Source organism: Lampetra fluviatilis, chromosome 42, assembly GCF_964198595.1.
Source record: "Lampetra fluviatilis chromosome 42, kcLamFluv1.1, whole genome shotgun sequence".
NCBI lineage: Eukaryota > Metazoa > Chordata > Hyperoartia > Petromyzontiformes > Petromyzontidae > Lampetra > Lampetra fluviatilis.
In genome coordinates this window covers 9,322,098-9,341,031 of record NC_136316.1, presented here as the reverse complement: position 1 = coordinate 9,341,031, position 18,934 = coordinate 9,322,098, and the positions used below count along the sequence as shown (strand labels likewise).

General features: G+C 56.1%; 1 protein-coding gene across 2 annotated transcripts in view; it reads right to left on the bottom strand.

Annotated features, from left to right (window-relative positions):
* Positions 1-10,679: 10,679 nt before the first annotated feature.
* Positions 10,680-18,934, bottom strand: part of LOC144946700 (cadherin-13-like) — a 60,739-nt gene continuing 52,484 nt past the window's right edge. For both annotated transcript variants that reach the window (XM_078875799.1, XM_078875800.1), the window contains exons 9-13: positions 17,961-18,217; positions 17,467-17,609; positions 16,037-16,282; positions 14,129-14,347; positions 10,680-12,973 (exon numbers count right to left, since the gene is read on the bottom strand). In XM_078875799.1, coding sequence (XP_078731925.1) covers positions 12,966-12,973; positions 14,129-14,347; positions 16,037-16,282; positions 17,467-17,609; positions 17,961-18,217 — 873 coding nt within the window. In that variant the 3' untranslated portion in view covers positions 10,680-12,965. The remainder of the gene's footprint in view (positions 12,974-14,128; positions 14,348-16,036; positions 16,283-17,466; positions 17,610-17,960; positions 18,218-18,934) is intronic.

The following is an 18,934-nucleotide window of genomic DNA, read 5'->3' as shown; positions in this document are numbered from 1 at the left end:
CCAGATCGAGAAGGACGCTGCTGCTGCTGTCACCATCCTAGAATCTCACCACCCAGATCGAGAAGAACGCTGCTGCTGCTGTCACCATCCTAGAATCTCACCACTCAGATCGAGAAGGACGCTGCTGCTGCTGATGCTGTCACCATCCTAGAATCTCACCGCCCAGATCGAGGACGCTGCTGTTGCTGCTGCTGCGCCAACAGAGTGGAACAACGCGGACGTCCAGAATAGGCGCCTCTCATTCGAGACCCAAAACATCATGGCATACCTCCTCCTGCCTTTGGGGCCGTCCATAAATGACGTCACGCACCTAGGAGGGGGTCAGACATTTGTGACGATGTGTGACGAGGGGGGGGGGGTGAGAAATGTGACGTCACATCAAAATGCGCAACTTTAAATAAATATAGACAACACGTTCTATTTAATTAAATAGACTTTCTAATACATGTTTTCTCCTAAAACATCAGAGTGCAGCGGCACATTAAATACTCACTACAATGACAATAGCTTAAAGCGATTTGAAGCATGTTTTTTGGGGGGGGGCAGAGCCTTGTGACGTCATCTTTGAGGGGGGGTCTGACTTTTTGTGACGCCGTGTGACGATGGGGGGGGGGTCAAAAATCGTCCAAAATCGCGTGGCGTCATTTATGGACGGCCCCTTTGACATTCCACCTCCTCGAAGACGCAGCTGGGGGAGCCACTGACAGCATCAAGAGCACGAACAGGCCGCTCGGCGTACACCTCTTTAACAACTAAAACACTTTAAGACAAGCCGCAGTAGTGAGATTGTGGCCACGTTCAGCAGGAGCTGTGAATGTCAGGAGAGAGTTTCTGTCGTTTTGCTGTTTCGTCTCTGTTGTAAAAGCGCAGCAGACCACACGGTTCAGTAGACGGCGCATGGCTTGGGTTGCATGGCAACACAATCGCACTTGTGTGACTTCTAACGTGGGCGTTGTTAATTAGCTTCTTGTGTTTAGTTTGTTGTCCTTCCCCAGCACCGCCCGATTAGCACGGCTGGCTACGTACGGTGCGAAAAAAGTTCAACATACGTAGGTACATTGATTTGACCATACTTCGCGTTCGCCTATTGCGGGTTGGTAAAACATTAACCCGTAAAAACAAAGTTTTTCACTATAAATCCTTTATATGCGTGGCATCGGTTTTATTTTATTATTCATTTCTGTTTTTCTTGAGTAAGCGTTTCATTTTTATCACATTGGTCTTTGAAACGGGCGGCTAGAGTCCTCTCGTCCTCTGGCTTGAGATGGCTGCCACCTATGGGTCAGATGATTGCCTGCCACCATTCAGCAATTGGTAATTAAATATAAAAAAAAAAATCCTAAAATGTTGAACATTTTGGAAAAAAAATTTCACGAAAATAAATTGTCACACACAACGAGTCTGTGTGCAAAATGTCAGCTCGATTGGATCACGGGAAGTGGGTTAAAAAACGACCGAAAGATTTGCACGGTCGTAAGCGCGCAAGCAAGCAAGCAAGTGAACTTAATATAAAGGATTTAAAAAGGAGTTGGCGGGTGTGGGCATGACCGGGTTCCCCCATCACTCGCCACTGACGGTAGCCGTGGCTGTGAGTCGGGAGTTGTACCCTTGGTGCGTGCGCATAGCAAGGAAGCTCCACTTCTCATTTCTCTTACGCGCGCCTACAACTGGGCGCGCTGAGCTTCTAGAATGGTGGGCGAGTGGGGCAAAGTCTTAAAGTCAATTAGGCGGATCGGAATACTTGATACGACGTCGATCTCGCTAGCATCACACTCACTCGTCATGTTTCCTAACACTGTGCGATGTAGTTTAATTGCGTTTCCTCGTAAGTCCACTGCTGGATGATGATGGCCTCCCTGTTTAGGGGGTTGTTTGGCCATCCTTCACCACGCTGGTGCCGAGTTGAAGGGGGTGTGCACCAGTCCGGACATCACTCGGCAAGGATGGCAAGAAGCCGTGGCCGGGAATTCAACTCAGATTGTTGTCGGCTTCATTGACTTGTCGTGCGCCAGCCACTTGCGTGACGGCTGTACCCCAGTCACGAACTTTCACAATGGGTGAGCGTGGTGACGCTGCTGCACAAGCACAGCGAACAACACTCGCGACACATTCAATAGCCGCTGCTGGCACCACCGCCGCTGCTGCTGGTCACGGTTTAACACGCGCCCAGCCGTCCGAGGCAGGGCGGCTCTAGAAGCGCCCAGCAAACACCCAGCCCCGCCTCAAGCAAACACCCAGCCCCGCCTCGAGGGGCGATGGAAAGTTCGTGACAGTGCGAGTCTCGCGTGCTCAGCCTCTCCCCTCTCTCCACTCCCCCCTCTCTCTCACCCCTCCCACTCCCTCTACCCCCTCCCACCCCCTCCCTCTCTCCCCTCCCACTCCCCCCTCCCTCCCTCTCTTCCCTCCCACCCCCTCCCTCTCTCCCCTCCCACCCCCTCCCTCCCCTCCCATCCCCTCCCACCCCCTCCCACCCCTCCCTCCCCCTCCCATCCCCCTCCCACCCCCTCCCTCCCTCCCCTACCATCCCCTCCCTCCCCTACCACCCCCTCCCTCTCTCCCCTCCCACCCCCTCCCTCCTCCCTCCCTCCCACCCCCCCCTCCCTCCCCTACCACCCCCTCCCTCCCTCCCCTACCACCCCCTCCCTCTCTCCCCTCCCACCCCCTCCCTCTCTCCCCTCCCACCCCCTCCCTCTCTCCCCTCCCACCCCCTCCCTCTCTCCCCTCCCACCCCCTCCCTCTCTCCCCTCCCACCCCTCCCTCTCTCCCCTACCACCCCCTCCCTCTCTCCCCTCCCACCCCCTCCCTCCCTCTCTCCCCTCCCACCCCCTCCCTCTCTCCCCTCCCACCCCCTCCCTCCCTCCCCTCCCACCCCCTCCCTCCCTCCCCTCCCACCCCCCCCCTCCCTCCCCTCCCACCCCCTCCCTCTCTCCCCTCCCACCCCCTCCCTCTCTCCCCTCCCACCCCCTCCCTCTCTCCCCACCCACCCCCTCCCTCTCTCCCCTCCCACCCCCTCCCTCCCCTCCCACCCCCTCCCTCCCCTCCCACCCCCTCCCTCTCTCCCCTCCCACCCCCTCCCTCTCTCCCCTCCCACCCCCTCCCTCCCTCTCTCCCCTCCCACCCCCTCCCTCTCTCCCCTCCCACCCCCTCCCTCTCTCCCCTCCCACCCCCTCCCTCTCTCCCCTCCCACCCCCTCCCTCTCTCCCCTCCCACCCCCTCCCTCTCTCCCCTCCCACCCCCTCCCTCCCTCTCTCCCCTCCCACCCCCTCCCTCTCTCCCCTCCCACCCCCTCCCTCTCTCCCCTCCCACCCCCTCCCTCCCTCCCCTCCCCTCCCACCCCCTCCCTCTCTCCCCTCCCACCCCCTCCCTCTCTCCCCTCCCACCCCTCCCTCCCTCCCCTCCCACCCCCTCCCTCTCTCCCCTCCCACCCCCTCCCTCTCTCCCCTCCCACCCCCTCCCTCCCTCTCTCCCCTCCCACCCCCTCCCTCCCTCCCCTCCCACCCCCTCCCTCTCTCCCCTCCCACCCCCTCCCTCCCTCTCTCCCCTCCCACCCCCTCCCTCCCCTCCCACCCCCTCCCTCTCTCCCCTCCCACCCCCTCCCTCTCTCCCCTCCCACCCCCTCCCTCCCTCCCCTCCCCTCCCACCCCCTCCCTCTCTCCCCTCCCACCCCCTCCCTCTCTCCCCTCCCACCCCCTCCCTCCCTCCCCTCCCACCCCCTCCCTCTCTCCCCTCCCACCCCCTCCCTCTCTCCCCTCCCACCCCCTCCCTCTCTCCCCTCCCACCCCCTCCCTCCCTCCCCTCCCACCCCCTCCCTCTCTCCCCTCCCACCCCCTCCCTCTCTCCCCTCCCACCCCCTCCCTCTCTCCCCTCCCACCCCCTCCCTCCCCTCCCACCCCCTCCCTCTCTCTCTCCCCTCCCACCCCCTCCCTCTCTCCCCTCCCACCCCCTCCCTCTCTCCCCTCCCACCCCCTCCCTCTCTCCCCTCCCACCCCCTCCCTCTCTCCCCTCCCACCCCCTCCCTCCCTCTCTCCCCTCCCACCCCCTCCCTCTCTCCCCTCCCACCCCCTCCCTCCCTCTCTTCCCTCCCACCCCCTCCCTCTCTCCCCTCCCACCCCCTCCCTCCCTCTCTTCCCTCCCACCCCCTCCCTCTCTCCCCTCCCACCCCCTCCCTCCCCTCCCACCCCCTCCCTCTCTCTCTCCCCTCCCACCCCCTCCCTCTCTCCCCTCCCACCCCCTCCCTCTCTCCCCTCCCACCCCCTCCCTCCCTCTCTCCCCTCCCACCCCCTCCCTCTCTCCCCTCCCACCCCCTCCCTCCCTCTCTTCCCTCCCACCCCCTCCCTCTCTCCCCTCCCACCCCCTCCCTCCCTCTCTCCCCTTCCACCCCCTCCCTCTCTCCCCTCCCACCCCCTCCCTCCCTCTCTTCCCTCCCACCCCCTCCCTCTCTCCCCTCCCACCCCCTCCCTCTCTCCCCTCCCACCCCCTCCCTCCCTCTCTCCCCTCCCACCCCCTCCCTCTCTCCCCTCCCACCCCCTCCCTCCCTCTCTTCCCTCCCACCCCCTCCCTCTCTCCCCTCCCACCCCCTCCCTCTCTCCCCCTCCCACCCCCTCCCTCCCTCTCTCCCCTCCCACCCCCTCCCTCTCTCCCCTCCCACCCCCTCCCTCCCTCTCTTCCCTCCCACCCCCTCCCTCTCTCCCCTCCCACCCCCTCCCTCCCTCTCTCCCCTTCCACCCCCTCCCTCTCTCCCCTCCCACCCCCTCCCTCCCTCTCTTCCCTCCCACCCCCTCCCTCTCTCCCCTCCCACCCCCTCCCTCTCTCCCCTCCCACCCCCTCCCTCCCTCTCTCCCCTTCCACCCCCTCCATCTCTCCCCTCCCACCCCCTCCCTCCCTCTCTTCCCTCCCACCCCCTCCCTCTCTCCCCTCCCACCCCCTCCCTCTCTCCCCTCCCACCCCCTCCCTCCCTCTCTTCCCTCCCACCCCCTCCCTCTCTCCCCTCCCACCCCCTCCCTCTCTCCCCTCCCACCCCCTCCCTCCCTCTCTTCCCTCCCACCCCCTCCCTCTCTCCCCTACCACCCCCTCCCTCTCTGTCGCGGAACTCGAGAGAAGGAGAATCAAGGAGCGCACCAAAACCACGCGCGACAATTCCGGGGTTCGCGAGTTCGTGCCCCCTGCTGCTGCTGCTGAGTTGGCGCTGCCAAGGTGGAGAGGGCTCCGTCGTGTATAGGGCGTGCCCTCGCCAAGATCGCGTGGCTGCGAGTGTAGGGGGCCGTCCATAAATGACGTCACGCACCTAGGGGGAGGGGGGTCAGACATTTGTGACGATGTGTGACGAGGGGGGGGGTGAGAAATGTGACGTCACATTAAAATGCGCAACTTTAAATATAAACAACACGTTCTACTTAATTAAATATAATTTTTAATAAATGTTGTCTCCTACAACATCAGAGTGCAGCGCCACATTAAATACGCACTACAATGGCAATAGTTTAAAGCTATTTGAAGCATGTTTTATTGTTTTGGGGGGGGGGGGCAGAGCTTTGTGACGTCACATTTGAGGGGGGGGGGGTCTGACTTTTTGTGACGCCATGTGACGAAGGGGGGGGGGGGTTCAAAAATCGTCCAAAATCGCGTTACGTCATTTATGGACGGCCACTAACGATCGCGAACACCGCAGCCAATCGAAACTAGCACTCCAATTATAATTAGGATGCAGTCATTGCTAACATGAGTGATCGTGCCGACGCAGTCTCATATAACAATGAATGTTATCGGTATAAACCAGCAGTGCCCTCACACGGGGTGGAGCGGTGGGGTAAGTGGTTAGCGCATTGCACCTTGACCCTGTGTGAACCGAGTTCCATTTCCGCCCAGAGATATAACAACATCAGTGGCGGGTGGTTTCTGAACCGGCTCTGGGCACTCCCTTCACCGAACCGCAGTGACCAGCGTGTTCGCCGCCTTCATCCAGCAGTGGATTGACCCCGGGATGCGAGTTGTTTCGCGTGTCCCGTAACTGCCTGTGGCCATTCCGAATTGAGTTTGCCACGTGTCAATATGCGGCGGCTTGTGGAGTATTTGTTGTTGTTGTTTTCAAAATCGCGGTTGCTCAGCACAGGCCCATCCAAGCGCCGCGAGGCCAGCAACAAACAGCACGAGTAGAGCGGTAATAGAGAAGCGTTAAGATGTGTGTTGCACGTCAGCGAGGCTATACGAGTTGATCACCTTGACTCACGCGTGTCAACGGGTCTGGTGTTTCACTACCCACGGAGCGCTGTGCGATGGACACTCCTGGGACGTCGGGTTGCCCCCAAGTCGCGTGACGTCACAAAGGAACCACGTGCGCGCGGGCACGGGGCGCGCACTGCGGGAAGCCCAGCGCCTGTACACGGAAACGATTTCATCGCTCCATCTCCTCTCGGTTGCGTTCCGTTCCTTGGGCGACACCAAGGCTGGCTTCACACACAGCGGTGTTCTTCACTCATTTTCCAAGGGAGGTCACTTTTTGCCGATAATAATACATCAGTCTGAGGGCCGCTACAGATTTGAAACCATCGTTGGGTATGACAGCAGCACGATGATGGGTTGGGGAGGGGGGTCACACTCTGTGTATTGTCGGGAGCCGTACTCATAAAGACCACCAGGGTCCGCCAGTAGCACGCGGGCCTTGCAATGACACGCAGGGGGTTTTAGGCTTGCGTTTAGTGAGCGCGATCACACGTCTCGCTCTCAGCTCACGCGTTCACACCACCGCATTGGAGCTTCCTGGCGTCATGGCGACCTGCTGGGGTGGTCAGGGCCCAGAAACGACGACGGTTCGATATTTCCCACGGCCCAAGAAAGCGCAGTGTCCAGTGACGGATTCAGCTAGTGCGGGGCCTGTAGCATATGTTATAAAGGGGCCCTAAATAAAAAATAATATGAAAACACAATTTTTTTACTTGCATAGCAAAGTAATTGTATTTTTTCATTTGATATACAGACAAAATACGACAAATCGCTAACCTTAAACACCCAGTCGTTCATAACAGTTGAAGGCGGTATAGTACTATAGTAAGAGCAAGTCCAGAATCACTGATCGGGAATTGATCACTTGAAAGCATTAGGCGTTGGGCCCGTAGCATTTCTAGCTACTAGGATAATCCGGCACCGTCGGTGTCCACCGCGCAGTGGACAATGACGTTACAAAGTAGGCGATTGCCGGTGTCAAATGATGACCCCAAACCATAACAAGATTGTCAACGGTGCAATGAATACACGGGAGGCCTGTAGGTCAGTGGCTCTCCCACTGGGCCCCTTCTTGATGGTCAGTAATGGACTCGTCCACTTAAAAATGTAAGATCCCCAAAATATAACTCACAATGTTGTCTCGTGTCGTTTCCACGGAGTCCTCACAATTTGAATTCTATCCTAATCTAACCGAATGAGCATTCTACGTTTCTATTGAACCGAAGAACCACTTCTCTAGGGATTGGATGCCCTTCAGTCTCAGGCATGTCGTGGCACATAACTCTATAATGCCCACCGAGTCTCACGGTATTAACAGAAGTTTCATTATTGCTTTGAAGCTTTCGTGACTGCAGGAATCCATACTCTTTGGTTCTTTCGGTAAAGTCACGTAGGTAGAAAAATAATGGATCACGACGTTTCGATCACAACACAAGCAATCGTCATCAGGTGGGACAACCAGCAGTTTTTTCTTGCTGTGGTTGTTTCACCTGATGACGATTGCTTGTGTTGCGATCCAAATGTCGTGATCCATTATTTTTCTACCTACGTGACTTTACCAAAAGAACCAAAGAGTATAAAGTTTCATTATATCACACGCTTTGAGGGTGCCGCGGTGGTGAGATGTTAACTACCTCGCCCGGTATATAGGTCGTGGCTTCGATCCCGACCCTGACGCCTGTATATTTAGAGTTTGCATGTCTCTCTCCCTGTAGTCGCGTGTATTTTTGTCCAGATCCTCCGGGTTTTCCCTCTACCTTAAGAAATATGCGTTCAAGAGTTTTTGGCTGCAATAAATGTCCACGTGATAAGCCACTTTGTTGAGCTATCATTTGTGGCCAGGTCGCTTCTGAAAAAAAAATATATAGCAGTGGACCTTACCTGGTAAAATAAAATAAAGTTCATAAATTGCGTAAAAAAATGACGTGCATTCCAATAAAAATAATACACTGCGCGTGGCACGTTACATTCTGCACATGTACAGAGTCATGCCCCATAGCGCGTGGGGCGTTGTCGAAGCACGCTGTGTGGAGTGGGCGCCCACATCCCTAAAATATCTTCCGATGTAGACGTAGGCTGCCGTGTTCCAGCACAGTGGCTTGGCATTCCAAGTGTTTCATCCAAGCCGACCGGCACACGCTTGCACGGAGGACACTGAATCGGAATGGGTGTGTGCACAATGAAACGTCATTCAAATTCCACAGTCAAGTAAAGGCAATTTTTTAAGTTTATTGGACATTTCAGCACCCAAACCTTGTGGCTTTATTTTTTAACAATGCACTTCATATAGCCGTGTAATTTCACTTTTGTGTTCAGGCCAGCAAGGGGGGGGGCGGGGGAGCGAGCTCTGTGCACGGGAGGAGCACCGAGGGATCTTCACGACGCCACGGCCCCGTTAAGCCGAGCCGCGGGCCGTCGCGCTCCAGCCTGGATGTCGTCGCGAGCGGCGCGGGGTCACGTGGGCGGTGCTGCCCCCTTCGGACCTTCAGCGGCTCTGCTGCGACCTCACCGCCCAGGCCCTCCCGCTGACACTCTCGCGGGACTGCACGCTTCTACCAGACGGCAAAAATACATTGGGCCACGTGCTCGGGAGCCAATTGTAGAGCGTTCGCGGTAATGTGGAATGACAAACTCCGGCCGGGTTTGACCTGCGGTGAGAGCGAACGGCCTCGCGATGGCAAGGCTGCCAATGCTGACTCGGGGGACGACTCGCCCCACTATCCCGCCAAGGTTGAGAACGCGAGCGCCACATTGCACGCACCTGTACGTTGAACTTCTCTCGCGCCGTACGTAGCCAACCGTGGCTCATCGGAGGTGCGGGGGAAGGACAATCAAACTTAACACACTGCGGGGAATCGACAGTGGTCGTGCTGCGAAGCAAAATTTCCACTTTGCGGGCCAAAGACACGCACAAGCGGGCGACATCCCTGCAACACGAACGGGCGCCCGCTCCGCAGGGGCCGTCCTTTTACGAGGGCCATCCTTCCCGCTTTGAGGTCGTGGCGTGGAGCGGTGAGCCAGGAGCAGTGAGCCAGGATACAAGGCGGGACCCGTGCGCGGTCAACTCGTGACATGAAGGCTGTCAATGAGATGCGATTCTCGCTTGCCCTTGGCAATGGCCGTGTTGTGACGGACATCAATAGCCGCTCACCCCCACCACCAGCACCGTCCACGGATCGATGGGGTGCAGCGTCTATGAGCGAACGAGCTCTTCGGCTGTGACACCACTGAGCACGCGAAGCACTCCGCTCAGTCGAGAATTTGCCTTCATGTAATCCTGCACTGTGTAGTATATTAGTAAAAAAAAACACAACACAACAAGCTGGCAGGCCAGCCTCCCAAGTGAGGACGTTCTTGGTGATCACCGTCGCCGCTTTGTTCCGTTGGAGTGGCGCCCGCCGTGCCGACGTCAAGACCTCGCGCCCGTGACACTTCACGCCGCGGGCGACGAGCTCGTTAACCAACACCACGAACCTTCTTTATTTTGTCGCTTACTTTTTGCAATATTTATCCAATTGAAAAAAAAAACCGTAGCTCCATCTCCAGCCGTCTCTCTTAGTGAAATAGAATGCGTTGACAGGTGTTGTTTGTTGACAGTTTGGGTCACCCTGTGCACCATGATAGACAAACACAAGGCAGAAACAACATCGTAGGCATCACAGGTCGATGGAGCAATCGCTTCCAAAGCCCCCGGCAGAAGCAACTGCCACCAGCATTGCATGGCTGATGGCGGGTTTGCAAATCATCAAATCTCTCATGGGACCTTGTGCTGTCGCGTATGCGATGCACGTTGGTGGGGCGGTTTCCACAGCCGACTTACAAAATTCACTCCTGTAATTATTTGGCAATGGTAAACATTGCATAAATCCCGGTTCATGGCTCGTTTAGTTTTCTGAAGGACGCATGGGACAATAGTAATGTGGCGGGTCTTTCGGCACTGCTTCAGCACAAGATCTGGAAGCCAATACTGATGCGTGCAGTCCAGAGGAGCCTGAATTCTAAAGTAGTGGCCACATTATATCTGGTGACGCTGCTGCTGTTGCTGCGTTGGCAATGGTGCGCACGCGCAAATAATAAAACGACGCAACGCATTAGTCAAGAAACACCGTGGCCTTAAAAAGAGAAAATATTAAATTATCATATTTAAAAGTATACATTGGCCCTGGTCCACAGCACACACAGAGAGGCGAGAGGTGGAGCGATCTCCATCTCTGGCCTCTCTCTGTGTGCGCTGTGGAGGCCACGGCCGTTCATCGCGAGCGCGTTGCCTTTTTTTCTGTTACGAGTAGCGGCAGCGCGACGCGGGGAAGTTCGTGTGACCGCAGGGCGTGTAAAGATCCGATTTTCGCGGGCCATTTTAAACCATTCCACAAAAGATGCACGCGGTGAGTGTGACGTCACAAGGAGATCCCACTCCAACGGCTCAACGCCAATCTGTCCTTGACACGTGTACACTATCGTTCTGTAATAATCATTAAAAGGCATTTTTATTTTAAAAACTCAAACTGGTTTTCGTCTAAGCTTCAGAATATACACAAACAACACAAAAAGATCAACAACATTTGCGCTTTGCCCAACACAATTACAAACATACAAGCTTCAGAACACCTGGATGCACACCAGCTACACTTGCAGCAGGAAACATGTTCTCTGACACGCAGCGCTGAGGCATTTGTATCAAACTGCTACGCACACTCCAATGGGTTTCCGGTTTGTACTTTGCGTCACTTGGCGCGATGTCTGACGTTTGCGCTCCGCGTGCTTTGTGGGCCCCTTCAGAAACTGAAGTTAAGAAGCTCAACGTCAGACACCGTGTCGAAAAAGACGCTAAACACGCGGCCTTCACAATGGTGCCGCTGTCAATGAGGCCAACTCCAGACAGCATTTGCCTCCGCGAGCCTGCAAACTAGGCCAAAGGATGTGATTGCGTGCTAAATATATTTTAAAATAAATTTACAACAGCTTTAACCACGGCATTACGTCGCAGGACGCGCATTACCAACCTTGGTGAAAGTTTACGGGGAAACGGTTACGTCGCTTGACCCTCGGTGGGCGGCAAAGAGCGGCTGCCGTACCGAAGAAACGGGTGTCGAGGCTACGTTTGGGAGTCTGGAAATCGGCGTCAATGCAGAGTGCGTGGCTGTGGCAGACGAGCGTGCACCCTGCGGCAACCGCAGACGCCTCGCAGGTGTCGGGGGAGAACACGTCGGAGTCGTGACGAATAACACACCCGGGCATTGGACTTGCACCCAAGCGTACGAGAACGAGCTATGGCGTCGCTTGACGATTATCCTGACAACACACCTCGGCCTTGTGGCCTCAATCGATCAATTGTTTTAACCCGCCGGGAGCGGTTCGTACGACGCACGTAACGAACCCCTCGCACGTCGACAAAGCATGAGTGGCCTCTCTGCGTCGCTCTGTCCACATCAGCGTCTGGAAGTGAGAGTTCCTCGTGCACGCTGCTGGACGCTACATTTGTGGCTGCACAACGGACCCTGGAGGATTTGGGGGTTTGTTTTTTTCCATAGAAATCAAACGCTTGCAATCCAGGTGCCAGCAAATGAAATATGCTTCCAGTCGCTCATGCAGACGGAGCGTTGTGAGGCCTTGACTCCTCCATGGTTGTCCACTCTCCCATTCGGCGCATTGGGATCCTAGTATGGAATTCGCATTATGAATTATTATTGATGTGTTGCTCTAAATAAATGCATCTCTTTAATTTCCTAACCCCGATTTGTTCATCCGCACGACACCATGACTGCGCATGAAACAGACAGCTCCAAGTTTGACATTTTACAAAAACAAAAGCAATGTCGGAAACGACGCTCGGCCACATCTACGATACATCGTCGCATTTCCTCATTGCCCTGTGGCACCTCGCTCATCACGATTGTGGGCCCCCTTCGTAGCGAAGCCTATAAAGCGACAGCATTACGGGAGAACGTCCTAAAACACCACCGATCCAGAGAGCGTGTATGTCCACACATGCCCATCCCAGCTGGGAATATGGCAATTTTAAATGTTAAGATAGTACAACAACTATAAGCATCCGCATTAAAGATCGTCGGTGTTGTGCAGCCCTGATGCCTCGCTGCCACAATTGTGCCCAAGCACGATATTCAGAAGCGCATTCCCTGTTGACAGCGAGGCCTAAGCCAGGCTATGGAGCAGGCTAGGGCAGGTCACCCCGCTCGGCTGGTCAAGGGCCGTGGGCCTTTGCCCCGTAACGCTGCGTGGCCGCCGCGTACGTCGCGGCGGGGCGCTTTTCCCTGGGCCTGCACACGTTTCAGTGACGAATGCGCAGGGGATGCAAAGCTTTGATTACGTGATCGGTGCCACACGAGCCTGAGATAAGCACGGCTAAATAGAGACAGAAAATTCTATCCGTAAACACAGAGACCAAAGCCCTAGTTTTTAACAGACAACACGTATTAATTAATACAGTAGAGATTTAATTTCGACTAGCAAATGCCAATGCACATTCAAACGAGGATATAAATGGCACAAGGTACCCCGTTACCAACGAGTTAATCAAATACGCGCTACCTCGGCAGAAATCACACGCGCTGGGCGCGGCGCGCACGCACAAACCTTCCTCCGCACACACAGTAAGTCGGCCGACGTTGTCATGCAGAGCGAGGTTGGTCTTCCTTCTTATAACGGACGCCCCAGGGAGAGTAAATGGCGGTGGCTCCGTGTGCGTGCGAGCGAGCGAGCGAGCAGGCTGCCAGCGAGAGGTGCGCTCACGGCCCTGCGAAGACAACGACGACGACAACAATGGCAGGGGCAGCGACGTCACAAAACGTCACAACGCCGTTGAGTGGCGGTGACCCAACGACCCCGCAAGCTCTCGGTGGGTTTTAGTCATCAGGTTTTTGGGGCACGGCGTGCGTTGAGGCCGGGTGGATCGTGGGGAGGGGGGGGGTGCAAGGGTGGTACACCGCTGAGCTCCCTGGGTTCAGATCCGAGCCGCCGCCCGTGACCAACGTGAACCTTTCGAGTATGGCGAGTTGGGTAACCTCACCAAGAATTGCCAAATATTTATTCATTCGTTTCGCTTGATTCTGTCAACTCCGGATTAACCACAGCACGGCGGCCGACGTAACAATAACTAAACAAACCTTCAATGTGACATCCAGTGACGTGGTAATCGGGCACGCGGTTCACGGCCGTTGGGCCTGTGCCCACTCGCCGCGATAAAAACGGAGACAACAACAACAACGACAACTACAAATAGCAGAAGTGGTGACCGCGAAGCAGCGGCACAACGATGAATTTCAACAGGGGGGTGGGGAGGGAGCTATGCAAGATCCACGATTGTGGGCCCCCTCCCTTTCTCCCAACTCACTTTTTACTGAAATAGCTACGAATGTTTTTTAAACGCATAGCAATAATACGTCGGCTACAACTGTCTATATTAGTTTAAGTTGCTGCACCGTGTATTGGGTTGAGAGGAAGATAGTCGCACGGTGACGGTGTTGATTAAAGGACTTTACGGTACAATACTCGCAATTAAGTTGTCATGCGTCGTGCTTTCATGCTGCACGTCAGCAAAAAAAGTCCCGGTGTCCAGCGAAAAACACCAGCAGCAGCGCTGCTATATTTGACGCTCTGTATTTTTCGGAAATATAATTTTTAAAGTTTGTAACAATGTTTTTTGACATTTATGGTTAATTGTTGGAATATATTTAAGTAAATAAAACATCTTTATTTTATTTCTTTTGTTTGTTTTTTTGTTTATCTGTTGATTCGGGGCCCCTCGTGGCCGACTGGGCCCCTATGCGTCGCTTAACGCTGCCGCATACCCCCCCACCCCCCACCCCTCATAGCTGTGCCCCTGCCGCGAGGGGTGAGGGAGTCGGGACTGCGCGAGGCTTGTGGGCCACACCGGGGCGCCTTCACCCACCCCAGGTGGACAGGAGCCCGATGGCGAGCAGCGCCAGCACGCTGAGGGGCGCCAGCCCCAGCGCCCCGCACTCCATCTTGCCCTTGGGGCACGGGCACACCAGCACCGGCACGTTGGTGTGGTTGTTCTGGGGCGGGTTCCCCGAGTCCGTGGCCACCACGGGCAGGAGATGGCGGCCCTTCTTGAGCGTCTGCAGGAGCCGCACCTCGGTGTGCGTGCCTGCCGCACGCCCCGTTGGGGCAGCAGGGGAACGGGCGAGCGGAGAAGACACAATCCCGCGTTAGCCCAGTGGTGACCCATTGCCTGTGTGGTGTAGTGGCTAGCCCAGTGTTCACCCATTGCCTGTGTGGTGTAGTGGCTAGCCCAGTAGTCACCCATTGCCTGTGTGGTGTAGTGGCTAGCCCAGCAGTCACCCATTGCCTGTGTGGTGTAGTGGCTAGCCCAGCAGTCACCCATTGCCTGTGTGGTGTAGTGGCTAGCCCAGCAGTCACCCATTGCCTGTGTGGTGTAGTGGCTAGCCCAGCAGTCACCCATTGCCTGTGTGGTGTAGTGACTAGCCCAGTGGTCACCCATTGCCTGTGTGGTGTAGTGACTAGCCCAGGAGTCACCCATTGCCTGTGTGGTGTAGTGACTAGCCCAGTGGTCACCCATTGTCTGTGTGGTGTAGTGGCTAGCCCAGGAGTCACCGATTGTCTGTGTGGTGTAGTGGCTAGCCCAGGAGTCACCCATTGCCTGTGTGGTGTAGTAGCTAGCCCAGGAGTCACCCATTGCCTGTGTGGTGTAGTGGCTAGCCCAGGAGTCACCCATTGCCTGTGTGGTGTAGTGGCTAGCCCAGGAGTCACCCATTGCCTGTGTGGTGTAGTTACTAGCCCAGCAGTCACCCATTGCCTGTGTGGTGTAGTGGCTAGCCCAGTAGTCACCCATTGCTTGTGTGGTGTAGTGGCTAGCCCAGTGGTGACCCATTGCCTGTGTGGTGTAGTGGCTAGCCCAGTAGTCACCCATTGCCTGTGTGGTAATTTGTGAGACAAGCAGCAACCACCGGGAATTCAGAATCAGAATCTTTGTTATATCCTGGAGAAATCCGATGAGCCGTGAAGCTCTTTTTCACAGATGTCCTATTGCTTTCTCACTGAATGAGTGCTGTTTTATCAATATGTAATAATCCTTCCAGAGACGGCTTCGGAATCGGTCCTTTTATTTCCACTCCACAATACACTTTGCTCACTCACTCTTAATACCTTCGTCACGTGGTTCCCCCAGCCAATCGTACATGGACAGCTTCGACCATTCTCGATGGTTCCCTGTCAATCCCGGGACCACGCCCCTCATCCGGCTCCCCATTGGCTGGGGCCCCGAATGGCTAGGCCAATCACTCCTGATGACCTGTCGTGATGACGCATGGGCCATGGTCCCTATCTCAACCCTTATTGGCTACAAGCAGGACCGGCAAGCCAATCCCCACGTGAACCCTCTATGGCTGTTAATTCACGTGTGGGTTTTTTTCTATCATAAGTCGGTTCTGTTTATTAAAATGAAATGATCGTTTACAAAAGTGAATGACATTACATAAATATTTTATCTAAATAAATAAAGACCTTGATTAGTATTCATATACGTCTCAAAAAACCTCTAGGGTACTTCCCGACAAGGTAGAAAGCTGCAATTTGGTACAGCTTTTTGGACACAAACAACAGGAAAATTATGAAAATCCGAGATTTTTAATTTTAAGGCCCCCAAATCTCGATTTCAAGTGCTCCATAAACATGTTTGTGCGTGTCATTCAGAAACCGTTCAAAATATAAGATTGCAATTTGTTTCCTTTGACAGAGCAAATTAAATGAAAGTGAGAACCATCGTTGTATTTTATGATCTTTAAATCTGAATAATTCGAAAACGGAGGTCGCTCACCGTTGACCTTGGTGAGCCTCCAGGTCTTGTCCAGCCCCATGGGCGACTTGGGCAGTGCGATGATGAAGGGCTCCCCGTTGGGCGCCAGGTCAAGGTCCCGGGCCCAGAGCGTGCCGAGCGGCGGGGACGAGGCGTTGCGTGGCCCCACGCACACGCGCAGGTCGGCCGGCATCACGTGCGGCGCGTTGTCGTTCTCGTCCAGCAGCGTGATCACCAGCGTCGCCGTGCCTGTTGCCGGCGGGACGCCTGCACCCGCCAGCAAACGCTTTGAGGCTCAAAACCGCGCGCTTAACTTCAACTATTTTTTTATTATAGCAGGTAAGGCCCACTGAGCTACGTGGCTCTTTCTCAGAAGCGACCTGGCCGCAAACGATAACTCAACGAAGTGACTTATCACGAGGAAATATATTGCAGCCAATTACTCTAACCGAATGTTGATTCTAAATGTGGTGGGAAAAACCGGATGCCCTGGAGAATAATCCACGCGAGACACATCAACTCCAAATATGCAGCAGGCATCGTCACGGTTGGGATCGAACCCACGACCTCCTGTATACCCGGTGAGGTAGTTAACATTCCACACCCTCAACTCGAGCAGGCTCTGGGCGAGGCCTCGGCCACGCTGGGAATTGCCGAGAGCCGAGCCGGAGCTGCCCGTGACCGAGCATCTGGAGCATCGTGGACAGCGACCGAGCGGCTCGTGGCCTGGCTGAGTCGAGCGAGGGGTTGAGCCACAGCTGAGCCACGACCGAGCCAACAGCCCCGAGACTCGCGGACTCCGAGAGAAATAAGCGCCGCGACATGCGCGATGCGCACGCCGCGGGTGACACGTTCATCCAGCAGCGGATTGAAAAAGGGCCGTTGACGAAGAAAGACTCTTCGTGTGGCGAGGACTCGGCTGTGGGCGAGGGAGCTCCTAGGGCGTGGGCCCACGGTGGGCCCTTGGGCCCTCTTCCACGCTGGGAAATTTGAACTTGCGAAAAAAAAAAAGATGGCAAGTCATGGATTTCTGACCGCACGCAAACTAACCTCAAGGTGTGTGGAGACCTGTAGCCTGTGGCACAGGGGGCTCGTATTGTACGGCCCTTCGCTCATCCACTGATGGAAGGCTTCCACCATGCCAGACCAAGCAACGGTGGTTGCTGGGCAATATTCCACTACTCTGGTCAGTGCTTTTTGGTGAAGTCGGGGGGAGGGGTAGGCCCGGTTGACGTGTCACTCATCGTTGATGTTAAAAGCTGTGGACGACTCGGCCCTCAATGAGTACGACGTGATAAACATCACACTCGGAGATACAAAGCGCGGCCGGGCGCGGTGCTGGCCACCCACACTCCTTCACGTGCCGCGTCGGCCTTCATAGGCGCTACTCGCTCACAGCGCTCGCCCCAACGGCGGGGATCTCTGCCTCTGCGTGCGAGCGCGGCGCGTACCGTTGTCGGTGGCGGTGAACACCGCCGTGTAGCGGCTGTTGTTGACGAAGGGCGACTCGCGGTCGAGGCGCTTGAGCGTGCGCACCTGTCCCGACGTTGGCACCACGCTGAGCCAGTTGGCCGGGTCCGACAGCACCGCGTACCTGAGGGTGGGGGGACACGCGGGGACGGGGGGGGTGCTCACGCCAGCTCCCACGCTCACACCCGCTGAGCACGCTGAGCCGCTTGGCCGGACTGTGAAACCACTGCAGACGACTTCACCCGTCCCGTGACACGCGGCGTGAATACCGAACGTACTCATTAGTCGATTACCTGGGGAATGGTAGGGGAACGGTTAGCGCTACGCTGCGCTACAAACCCGGCGACCCGAGGTCGATTCCCGCCCACGGCCAACACCGACAACGAATATTTATACCGGTGCTGCGCCTTCCATAGGTCGATCCGTCCTTAAACGAGTGCCTGGTGTGCGTGTGCAAGTGTGCGCACGCACTCACCGCACTGTCTGCTTGTGCGCGCGGTCGGGGTCGGTGGCGTTGAGGCTGAGCAGCGTGGTGCCCGGGGCGGCGTTCTCGCGCCACGTGATGGCGAGCGCGGACGAGGGCGCGAACTCGGGCGCTTCGTTCACGTCCGTGAGCGTCACGCGCACCGTCGCCGTGGACGAGGGGCCGGCCTTCACGCCTGCCGCCAGCGCCTCCTCGTTCTCCGCCACGATCACCAACTCGTGCGCCGACGAGCGCTCGAAGTCCAGGGGCTGCGGGGCGAGTGGGGTGGGGGGCGGGGGCGGACGCGGCGATGGTCGCACCTTCAAGAGGAGAGCGAGTCGGCGCCGTTTGGCGCGGACGCCGATTGTCTTCGAAATGAATACAGAGACATAACTGTGGCGATTTTTGTCAATATTGATAGGCAGTAGTGTGCTGATGAGTCCTGATGAGGACAGATCCAGTCAACAATCGCGTCTTTGTTTCACTGCCCCCTGTTGGGATGGCCACATTTCCTCAACCTTTTGAGTTTGTGGTCTAAAGTATGAATGACAAAGGTTGCCATACTTTCAGTTCTTTTTGCGCTGGTGGTCTGGACAAGGCTGAGGGTTTTTGTAGTACAGCACTGTACATGCAATTCTGCACAGCTGTGTGCGTTGTGAAATCTATTTTTGTCCGGCCTGCGTTTATGTTCCCGTTGTGATGGATTTTCTCGTCGTTTACAGATTTGAATTAGTAGTCCGATCGATGGACTTGACCCCGCCAAAGCAACGTGGAATTTACACCACTGGCTGAGGGCTATAAAACAGGGCCCGGACAGCACCTCAACATTCATTTGGACAGGGCGCCAGTTTGACTTGTTGCGCTCCGAACGGACCTGTCCCACCATAGGAACGTGGAATTCCCACAACAGGCTCCGGAGGTGCCCTCCCTCTCGCGTCACGGCGCGGCATGTCACCCCCTCCCTGGGCATGGGGCCACGCTGGAGT